The sequence below is a fragment of the Pseudomyrmex gracilis genome, unplaced genomic scaffold, assembly GCF_002006095.1.
Source record: "Pseudomyrmex gracilis isolate BER0280 unplaced genomic scaffold, ASM200609v1 scaffold_564, whole genome shotgun sequence".
Classification (NCBI taxonomy): domain Eukaryota; kingdom Metazoa; phylum Arthropoda; class Insecta; order Hymenoptera; family Formicidae; genus Pseudomyrmex; species Pseudomyrmex gracilis.
This window is the reverse complement of record NW_018021148.1, coordinates 40,776-52,505: the sequence shown is the minus strand read 5'-3', so window position 1 is coordinate 52,505 and position 11,730 is coordinate 40,776. Positions and strand designations below refer to the sequence as shown.

The window sequence follows — 11,730 nt, the reverse complement described above, 5'->3', positions numbered from 1 at the left end:
AATCGTACGGTGTCGAATAATTTGGTGTCGAATAAATCTGTGTCGAATCGAGCGGTGTCGAATCGTACTGTGGTCAAACGGAACCCGCCCCAATAATTGTTACTTTGTTATTAAAAATTATACTATTACATTGTACTAGTATATTTTTTTTTTAGAAAAAAGAAGAGGTATTTGCCAGAGTCGAGCCCGCTGGTACCGACAACGGAGTATTCCGTACGCCGGTACCAGTGGAGGAAGAGGAAGAGGAGAAAGAAGAAGAAACGGAGGAAGCGGAGGAAGAAGAGGAAGAGAAGGAAGAGGAGGACGAAGAAGTCGTGGCGCCCGTGGGAGCGTCACATATATAAAAAATATATATAATTATTAATAAAATATAAATATATGAACACAAAATATATATCAAATTTAAACAATACTGAACGGTATTTATTTAATACAGAAAAGTACCTAAACCCGATTCCCTTAAGAGGGTACTGGATACCGACTATAGAGACCTGTAAACCGACTTTTTCCTATGACGTTTGGTGTCGTATTTACTTCATTAAATCTAAAATGTTTTTACAAAACTAAGTAAATTGTGCTAAGAATTAGCGCTTGTTCTTTGGAATGTCAAAATTCAGCATAAATTTTTTCTTATACAGTTTCCTTCTATAACCTCACTATATATTCATGTATGTAGAATTATTTCTAAGCTTATGTACATATTTACAATAAACAAGCGCCACACATACGACAAAAACAAATCTAATGAGACATTCAGATTACGGTATGACTATCTAATTGATGAGAACAACGTCTTAGTGTTATGACAATATAGGTTATCATATGCTATCATTCTGAATGAAAAAAAGAGTTTCAAAAGGCATTATATATCTATTTTTAAAAGCACTAAATAGTTGTTTATATGTATTTGCTTCTATAGAAGCACTTTTTATGTAATGCAGTAAAGAAACTTAAAAATTAGAAAAATTTAGGTTTTTAAAACGTCGGTTTTCAGGTCTTTATCCAGTTTACAGGCCGGGCTCCAGTACCCTCTTAAAACTTTACACATTTGTAGAGGCATATGTGAGTTATTAATTCCCAACGTGACTTTTGTGGGTTCTCAGGAAATAAGGGAAGAGAGGGTCAAAAGTATGGATTTTGGAAAATGTTCCGGAGGCAGTAACTTTCGCTTGAAAAAAAATATCGACATGAATCTTGCAGCAAAAAATCACAAACAATTCAAGCTTTTAAATGATTTACAATTTTGTATTACATAAAAACATTGAAAACATATAAAAATAAAATATGTACAATATATAAAATATATAATCAGTTTATACACACATAAAAACAAATGTGCACTAAAATGTGGTAAAATAGGGCTACAGACGAAGGTCTACGTAAAAAACCTAACGCGCTTTTAGTGGCATCTCCTGGGCGGCGTGGAAGACCACTCCAATAACAATTTTTATAAAAGTATGTAGGAGCAAAATTATATAATATTATTTCGAAGCGTATGTATATTTCTTACAAGTCTTATTATTCGTATATCTTTAGATTTAACGGGTGTTCACTCACAACAAATTTGTGTATTTGTAACTGTAGAGGTGAAAAATATTTTCTGTACTCACCTCTACAATATTCGCCGATTACCGGTGTACGGCTCAACCGACAGATTTAAAACAGAAAAACAGAGTCGATGTAAAACGTGTAAAGCGAGATAAGAACAGAAGATCCGAGTACGCCGTTGAGAGAAGACGCTCGGAATATTGCGCGCTCCATGTGAGAGATCGATCTATTGTTCGGTGCTAATTTATTTGCTCGTATTCTTGTCAATATATATATATCACTTTTAAATATAAAAATATAATAACATTTATTCATCAATAAATTTGTTTAATTACATAAAACAAAAAAAGATCCTACAAGTATATAATTATAATGTACTTCAAATGTAATAATAATATACTAAATTGTATTTCGCTATTTATTAATAACTTAATTTGCAAATTATAATTATTTATAATACTATTAAAGAAAATTGTATTTTTGTAATATATCATTATTGCAAAAATACATAACACTGTAACGTGAAAGAACTCGATGATAAAGTTTTGACTACATATAACGACTGTGTCGAGGGCTATCAAAAATTGCACAAGATGAAACTCTATTTTGATACAAAAAAACGCTTTGTTGTCAACTAATTCGACAAATCGGGCTGTCAACATATAGGGATCGTAACGTGTGAAACGAGCGGAGAGTGAAGACCGCGCGCGTCTGCGTTATTTAAATATAGAAAATAAACATATATATATGCAAAAATATTTACATGTTAACTAATAATATGTCTTACATAAAATATTCTATTTTATATTAGTTCACATATTTACATATACTTTTATATTTTTAATATGATTGGACAAATATCACATTTTAGATGCAAATAATCTTAAGTAAATGATTCATATATATGTATATTACATATTATGTCTTTTAAATTTTAAGTACTATTTGTAATTATACGATAAGTTTCATTACGTATTTCACAAAAAAAGTTTTATGTTAACAAATATATATATTGCAACGCTTTTTCCTTCGAAGCGCTGCAATGAGAAAAAGTGACTCGCCTCCGCTGCGTGGAAAGTCACCGATCGGGTGANCCCGAACGAGAGCTGAACACCCGGAACCGTCAATTAATTTTAGGTTGTGATTTGGGCGCCAGGCACGTGCTTCACGTGCCGATTGTGTGACGTCCCGTCGCTGGTATTCAGGCCGGCTAGCTCAATTACTCCGAACGGAGAGGGGCGGGGTACACAAGTTAGTAAAAGAAAGGAGAATACGCCACGGGGAAGATTAAATAAAATACGCGAGAATTTAAAATAAAGATTCACAAAGAAGGGTTTATTGCGTCGATATGCAAGAAATATTACAAAACGATTTTACAGAAGAAAGTTTAATATAGTCAGCGTTATTCGCCGAATTCTATCGCGCGAGAAGGCTTCAGCTGTTTTTATGTAAATTCCGGAGTCGCGTGCGCCAGACACCACGCCGGTGTTTACGCGACTCGGCGAGCCGGGTCGTTGGCCGGATTTACACTCGCGTCTGATCAGCTGTTTGCCTGTTTTGAACGACGATAACCAGCGTTACAGACTTCGCCGGTTCTACGCTCTCTGAATTTACTAATACGCGATCGCCCCTTAACAAATGTCGATAGCCTTTCTATGATCACTTTTAGTCGAGTCGACAGCACCCGTCGGTCGCGATATCGCAATCGTTCCCTGTGAGTAGTCTATCACTCTCACGGCTCCGGGAAAGCTTGCCGCGAAATTCGCTCTTGTTTTTCCGGGCTCAGCGCACGTGCACGCGGTTCGTGTACAATATCGAGAATTCGCCTTGCGCGATCTCCGATAACAGTAACGCGTGACAATAGCACCCGTACTTTTCACGTAACGATTTCAAGAGTTTTTCCTCCGGGGCGCGTGACCGTTCGATAGCTGAGGTGGCGGGTANTCCACGCCTTAACGACGTAGGCCGATAACTTATTATTCGTCGCCCGATTGCGACTGCTCGCTCCACTCGAAAAACCCGAATAATAATTATATCTTCGGACGGGGCACTTTGGTCCCCTACGCGACAATGTGGGCGGTACAGGGCCCTCGAGACAATACAAATAAAAATTATAACGCGAGTGGCGCAATACGGAGAGTAAATTTCGGCTTCGCGCCAATACCTCACCGGTGTAGATTCCCCGGACAGGATCCAGTCACTCTGCAGACTCGCCTCCAGCGGCCGTCCACGTCCGTCACCGCTGATCTGCTCAACGACCTCTCGCTAGCCGCGTTCTTTCTCTCTCGTCCACGCTCCGACCTCGCACTCAGTCCTGGCACTCGTCCTCACGATCGCTATCGCGGCACTTGCGATTTGCGTAGATCGCTCGCTCTTTTTTGCTACTCGATTACTTCTCGCTGAATTCCAACGATTCTAACAATTCTCTCGCCGATTCTACCAATTCTCTAACAAGTTTCTGAATACTAACAATTCTGATTCTCGCCCGCTCTGCAGCCGCTTTTATACCGTCTCGCCGGTATCCCTTCGGAGGGGCTCCCCTCAGCGGGGGCGATCTCGTCAACCTATCAAATTGATTAGGCGTTGAGACCACGTGTCTTGATCCGTCGCCGTTGCTTCCGTCGAATCTTCAACGGCTCTTTTCAGGGTCGACTCGGACCCGCTGAAGTTGTTGATGTTGTTTATTGTTTTTGCTGTCCGGTCTTCACCTTGCCGGTTGTGCGGCTTCGTCACGGCTGTTTTGTTTTCCGTCAGCATCGCTCAACGGATTTTAGTGCCCTTGGCGCGCCTTGTCTCCCTCTTACGCGCCTTTTGCCCTCAGCGTCGAATTTCAGGAGTTGTTTNGCCCTTGTTCTCCGGCCTCTCCTGGTTTCCCGGCGCCGTCTTTCTCCTGGTTATCTCCTTGGCCTCCTCGTTGGTGCCGGNGAGGCTCGCATAGCCGGCCGTTTTATTTTATACGGGGAAATAAAATTGATTAAGATCGGTTTTTCTTTTAAGTCGCGTGTATGCCCCGGAGGATTAACGGTTTCCGAGTGCGATTTCGGATCCCGGAGGCGAGTCTTTGTGACTAGGGCGGGCGGTTGCTGCTGCAACCGCTCGGCCACGTCACAATATATTTGCTGTTTATATATATATATATATAAACGTTGCTGCGCTTGTGTGCGCGACCCTCACCACCTCTGTTGCTCAAGTTGCACCCGGCTAGAGTTTGCACCACTTTACGTAACAAGCGCAGAACGTGCGTTGCTTTGTGACCGGTTTGGTGGAAAGGAGACAGAAAATAATATGTCTGCACTCTTCTACAGCCAAGCGTTACGCACACGTACGCGGTTCTCGCTGGTGTGCGTAGTATCGAGGAGCTGAGCGGTGGGGGCTCTGCCCCTCGATGCTCTCGTTGCTGTTCTGCACGATCTGGCATCTATGGGTCGGGTAAACTTCGTGAGATCGCCAATCGGCGACGATCTCTCGGCTCGGTCGGCTCGTCCGATTTTCCAAAGATGGGAAAAAGGAGAGTGTTGTTTTTTTTTATTACGCTACATAGACCCTTTGCTAATTGTTTATAATAAAATTGCTTGTGGCGCCGGAGTTTCCATTTGCGCCGGCTGCTTTAAATTTTATAAGCGGTGTTTGCCTTGACCCGGAAATATCCGCGTTTGTTTGGAAAGCTGCTCAGAGTGTTTAAACAATAAATTTTTCTTGCTCGTTATAGCAAAATTTCGGGTTATTGCTAAGCGCGGTTTATCTTTTCGGGCGCCGATGTAATTTCCGTTTGCTCCTTCCATTCGAGTTATTTATTGCTTTTCATTGTTCACAAAACAAGGGATTGTTATGCGTTGGCGCGTCGCGTTGCAAGAAAAAGAGGACCGTGGAATCCCCAGGACGTAACACATGCTTATTCACTGATTTTTGTTATTTAAGATATCGGTAACTATTGCAAATCTATCAAAATGGTATAGGATTTTTTTACTCAGTTTTATTCTATTTGTTCACGAGAGATGTTACACTAATTTTGGGACACCCTGTATATGAGTCTTTTATCCGTGAGCGTTCCTTTGTTTGAATATGTTGATGGTCCTGAAAAGGACTGTTTTATAATGGTCTCAATAACCCGTCCACAATCCCTGTTGTGCAATAACTGACTCTAATTGATGTGAAATTGAAGCACTTAAGTTCGTGAAAAACCATATTGTGCAACACAAGGTAAAATAATATGTATATTTGTTTTAATAACTTACACGCTGCTATTCAGAAAACATCGGAAAGCAATTGCCGATTTAATAATTCTCGGCACCGTTGTAACAAAATCAAGTTAAGTTTATCGGATTCATTCGGTCGCGATCTGATTTATCACATTTGACACATTGAGCGCTTAATATATATTTTAGTACTGCAAAAAAAATTTGTACTATTTTATTGTAGTAGAGAAAGAGTGGCATAAAAGAGCCAGGTTTAGTAAAGCCAACGAAACTATTTAACAGGCAATCATACATAATGCTGATTGTTCCAAATTGTAGTTTATTTATTTTTTTATGTTATGTAATAAATAAAAAGACAAAACCCAATAAGCTTACTAAATATATGTTTATTTAAAAAAAAAGTGAAATTTGGCTTTTTCATAACATAATAGTATTATAAAAGAGCCATCAAATATTATGAAATAGCCGACTCCTTATAACAAGAACCTTTAACTAGTTATAAAAAATAAGAAACAAACTATTAATAGAAGAAAAGGTTCTTCAGAACTAGACTGCTATGATCGGAGAACCAAGTGTTTCAACAAATTACCTACTTTTTGGCAGGAATGAGTCGCGTTTGACATGTTTCCTCTTGATCGTGCGATGCTTGTGTCAAAGTTGAATGTTAAAAAACAAAGTTTAAAGGCTGAAAGTCTTGTCAAAAGTATATATTTCGTTGGCACTCGTCGAGAACTATAGAATTCTGTGGATATAAGAATTGTGGTAATTATTTAAAAAGCAGACTTCTTCATCGATTTCAATGAGCTTGAAATATGTCGTTAAGGACGTTATTCTGAACAACTTTTCCTTATACATGTTGCCGCCGCTCGGCTTTAGTTTTCGAGTTATAAACAAAAGAAGTTTTATAATTGAATAGTAGTTTTCCAACTTTGTATCGATTTCTCAAGTTAATATGTTTTTTGTATGACACGTGTAGGCAGGGGGCTGCGCTCCCCGCAAGCTCCGCTTCTCCTCCTGCTCCCTTCTAGAGGAAAAATAGGAAACGACTTCTGTGATTAAATGTCGCTAAAAACCACGTATATATTATTGACATGAAGCGACATGTAATCGGAAATTGTTTCTTATTACAGAACGGCAGCCCCTCTGCCAACACGCTTACAACATTAACACGTTCGCGGCAGGTTGTACCACCGGTGATACATTCTCCCTTCATTCAATCAGGGCCCGTCGCGAACGTGTTAATTGGCGAATTCTTGTTGAAAAGATTGTGTGTAATGTATCAGTTTGTCTTAGATATTGAATACATTTACAATAAATCCTCGTTTTCGATACTAATTCATTTTGCCAACTAAACAGTTTTGTTTACATCATACATTATCGCACGCAAATAGTTGAAGAAGAAGCTCCGCCCTATCTCCTTCACCCTCTCACCGTTTAATGTGTGATAAAACTAAAATATTTACCTCAGAAATCAACACAATAGTGGAAAACAATTATTCAATTGTGAAACTTCTTTTGGTTATAAGTCGAAAACTAAAGCCGAGCGGCGGTAACATGTATAAAAAAAAATTGGTCACAGAATAACGTCCTTAACAACATATTTCAAGCTCATTAAAATCGGTAAGAAATTCCGCTTTCTAAATAATTACCAAAAACCGTTAGTACACGTAGTGCGTTTGGCACGGGAATTAACATCATATATTTTTAAATTTGTAAAATTTCTTATATAAATCAGCAGAACTAATAATGCTGTCTAGGAGAAACTGTAGGACTATCGAGGATGCAAATAGAATTCATGTCAGAATTTGCAATTTTTGAGCGTGCAGTGCCATTTTCATGACGATAGCCCACGCTCCAAGATTTAGATACGTCTTGCGCGTATTTTTGCGCGTGTTTATCAACGCAGAGAAAAGGGGAAAAGTGGCATGAAAGAGCTAGGTTTTAAAAGAACCATTTTCAATTATTCGGCAATTTCTGAACAAATATCACAGAAATTTTAATTTTTATATAGCAATACTAGACATGTGTCATCCACAAACGTTTGACAGATTATTAAAAACAAATAGCGCTGGTGCATTGTATAAAAGATTTTGTTATTGAAAAGTAAAGTTTTAGGTTTTATTTATTTGTTTTGTAACATTTTGTGTATTATTAAGAAATAATACAAAAATTATTATATTATTTATATATAAATTTAGTCTCTTAATTATGTAAATATTTCTCATTTATAGCGTTAATTTGATAGTGTATTTTAAGATTATACTTTTTAAGAAGAAAATTGTTGAAAGAGCCGGACTATAGTGTGATGAAAAAGCCGGTTTTTTGGTTCACAGCTTTTTCAAAACTATAATTGAAAAAAATTTTTTTAATAAAACATCTAGCTTTGACAGTGAATGGAACGATAATTTGTCTTTAGATTTTGACAAAATATTATCAAAAATAAAAAAACAAAAAATAGAAAAAGAAACTAATAATAATAATTGTATAGTGCGCATTAAACGCTATAAAAAGAGTAAGCAAGTATAGTTTTAGTGTAAAGTTTGATCTGGTTAGACACCCAAAAAATGTGAGGTAAAAGAAACGCTAAAGTTTTGTCAAAATTGCTTTTAAAACTACCTAAAAGATTAAGTTTTTTTTCTCAATAATTTTAAAAGTTTTTTTGAAAGTTTGATTTGTTGGATGTCAAGGAAGGTCGGGTGGTAAAGATGAAGTTCTAATCACGAACTTGTATTCTTATCTTTATTGCTCCAATTACAACGTTCCTTTTGTTTCTTACACGGCTGTTCCTCACTGTGGTAAACTCTCCGGCTTGCGGAGCCACACAGTGGGCTAGCAGTCTAATCACGGTCTCTCCTCTGCTTCGTCCACGCGATCGATTTATAGTAGATTGATCGCGCCGATTCAGCAGGTCCACCGGTCCTAGCAACGGCCGTGCTAGTTACCGGTGCCGGTGTCGACACATGCTGCGTTTGCACTTCCGACAATGCGGCAATGTGTCGCACCCTGTGGCAACTAGCAGTTCTTCCTAGAACTGCTGCCTTCCTGCAACCTAACTAGGTCATTGAGCAATGACAGTGATATCTCATCACATTGCTCAATGGTCTCATCTTACCTAACTTTTAATACAAAAATTGGCGCACAACAGATTAATAAATTATGAATTAAGTAAAAAGTATATAAACCAATGAATGAATATAAGGCCTTACGAGCCGTTCTCAAAGTGTTGAGCGAGAACTTATACATGTATATATATATATGTATACACATGTAACAAATTTACTTGTAAATTTTTACAAGTGAGTTTTTTTGAATTGAAATCTCAATTCTTAAAATCATACGAGATGCTAGATTTGCATCTCACATATGAGAGACCCCGGATACCCCCCTAACTAATTATTAAAATATTGCGAAAAAAACTCTTCGGCCAGGAGTCGAACCTGCCATGGCACGGAAAGCCGGAGATTCCAGGTTCGACTCCTGGCCGAGGAGTTTTTTTCGCAATATTTTAATAATTAGTTAGGGGGGTATCCGAGGTCTCTCATATGTGAGATGCAAATCTAGCATCCCGTATGATTTTAAGAATTGAGATTTCAATTCAAAAAAACTCACTTGTAAAAATTTACAAGTAAATTCGTTACATGTGTATACATATATATATATACATGTATAAGTTCTCGCTCAACACTTTGAGAACGGCTCGTAAGGCCTTATATTCATTCATTGGTTTAAATTTCACGAGCCTTAAGTCTTTATTAATTATTAAAAATATATAAATTAGATTTAAGTAAAAAATATATAAATATTAAGCAAAATATATAAATATTAAGTAAAAAATATAATAATATTAAGTAAAAAGTATATAAATTTACGTTGATGTTTTTGTTAATTTTGAAAAGATTGTTACAAAATTAGTTTTAGCATTTTTGTTAACAATTGTTTATTAACAATTATAATTATGTTTGGTTAACAAGTGTAGGTGTCTATTACTAGGTTGTTTCTTATTTTTTATAAACAGTTAAAGGTTCTTTTCATAAGGAGTCGGCTCTTTCATAATATTTTATGGTTCTTTTATAATATTATTATGTTATGAAAGAGCCGAATGTTTCTTTTTTTTTAAAGGTAAAATTTGTTTATTAAGCTTATTGGATTTTGTCTTTTTGTTTATTACATAACATAAACAAAAAAATAAACTACAAATTGGAACAATAAGCATTATGTATGATTGCTTGTTAAATAGTTTTTTTTGCTTTATACTAAAAGTGGCTCTTTCATGCCACTTTTCCTCTACTCATTGTCAGAGTGAGACGACGACATCCACTCCGAACGTAAAAAGTTTTTATCCAAGGATCAATTACTTAACTTGTTTCTTTCTTTTTTTTCTCTTTGGAGTAGACCGATCTCGCGACCGGAAAAACGTTGCAAGTTATATAAAAGATGTTTATAATAAAAATGACTAAGGATCTTTCATCTTTTCTTTATCTAGGCTATATTTGGCAGTAAATATGTCAAAAAAGGTGTGTATACTCTTTTCCATCCTTGGCTTCAGACCGGTATTTGTACTAGCGAAAGTAACATGATAACAGTAATTAAGTCAAGTGTTGAAATACTTTCCAAATCTTTATCAATATGATATTGATACAAGTAATCAAGTAAAAAATTAACAAAAATATCCGGTAACACAATTATTTTCTCTGTTTCAGGTAACAAATGGCAAACACAACGAAAACTTTTAACTCCACCATTTCAATAATATATTGGAACAATTGATTGATATTTTTGTTGAAGAAACAAGTCAAATGATTATGGTTTTGAAAACTAGTAGAGGACCAATTGTAAAGGAGTTATGGCCATTTATAAGTGAATACGCTGAACGCAATATGAGGTAATCTGTGTTTTATTATTACATCTATTTTGAATACAACTTAAAAATAATAGAAAATTCGTTTATTAACACTATGATAGATAAAACATCAATATTTGATAAACATGTACTGCAGTTTTAATATAGAAACTACTATGGGCATCTCTTTAAAACATTTTACAGCATCTGAAGATTACCATGCTGCTGTTAACTTTTACGCTGCCGGAGCGTCTATATATAGACGCTGTTGAGCAGCCTATCAAAACATGCATAAACTTCCACAAGAAATATATACAAATACGTATAAGTACTTATATATAGTATATGTACACGCATACACTCCCTCCTCTACACACACATACATACGCGCGCGCGCGCATACATATTTTGCCCCTGAATGTTACATGCTCAGTATTTTACAATTGACTAAGGACTCGGTACACATTATAATCCTATGCTTAGTTTCAATTTCTCAAAAGTAATTAAAAAGAAAAAAAAACAAATTCAAAAAAAATTAAAAAAGTTTAAAATAAATTAAAAACTAAACAACAAAAAAACATGATGAAAACAAAACAAAACTAAACAAGAACAAAAAAATAAAAAAAAAGATTGGAGCTACAATATTTATCTACGTCCCTGCCATTGGCGGGATAACGCTAAAGGAGAGTCATACAGCCCTAAAAATTTACTGTACTCAAAAACTAACTTCACTATTGTTTTGAGTGACCTCAAAAACCTAAAAAAACGGATTTTTAAACAAAATAAAATTTTTTAATTTTCTTCGGTCCAATACGCTGCCGGAGGGTCTATATATAGACCCTATGATCGCAATTTTATATAAGTTATATAAAAGATACAACCACAAAATTTGGGAATTTTCTAAGGGACATAATGCTCTTCAAATCCCGGCAGCGTAAAGGTTAAATAGATGGCTGACATTATTATGTGAAAGTAATTTATAACTATGACTACCAATTATTACAACTACTAATTATTTTCTTTAGCATATTACTGTACAGTACTCACATAAAGTTTTCGATTTAGAGCTACAAGACCTTGGCTCTATAAAGAGTGGATAAATGCATTGTTTCTACTAGATAAAAAACAAAGGAAAGTTCTAAAGAC

At 36.2% G+C, this 11,730-nt stretch overlaps 1 protein-coding gene across 1 annotated transcript in view; it reads left to right on the top strand.

Moving 5' to 3' along the window:
* LOC109861083 (ataxin-8-like) overlaps nt 1-497 on the top strand; it is a 6,426-nt gene extending 5,929 nt beyond the window's left edge. Inside the window, exons 2-3 of the mRNA XM_020440594.1 lie at nt 179-331; nt 437-497. Coding sequence (XP_020296183.1) covers nt 179-331; nt 437-497 — 214 coding nt within the window. The remainder of the gene's footprint in view (nt 1-178; nt 332-436) is intronic.
* Nucleotides 498-11,730: the final 11,233 nt, after the last annotated feature.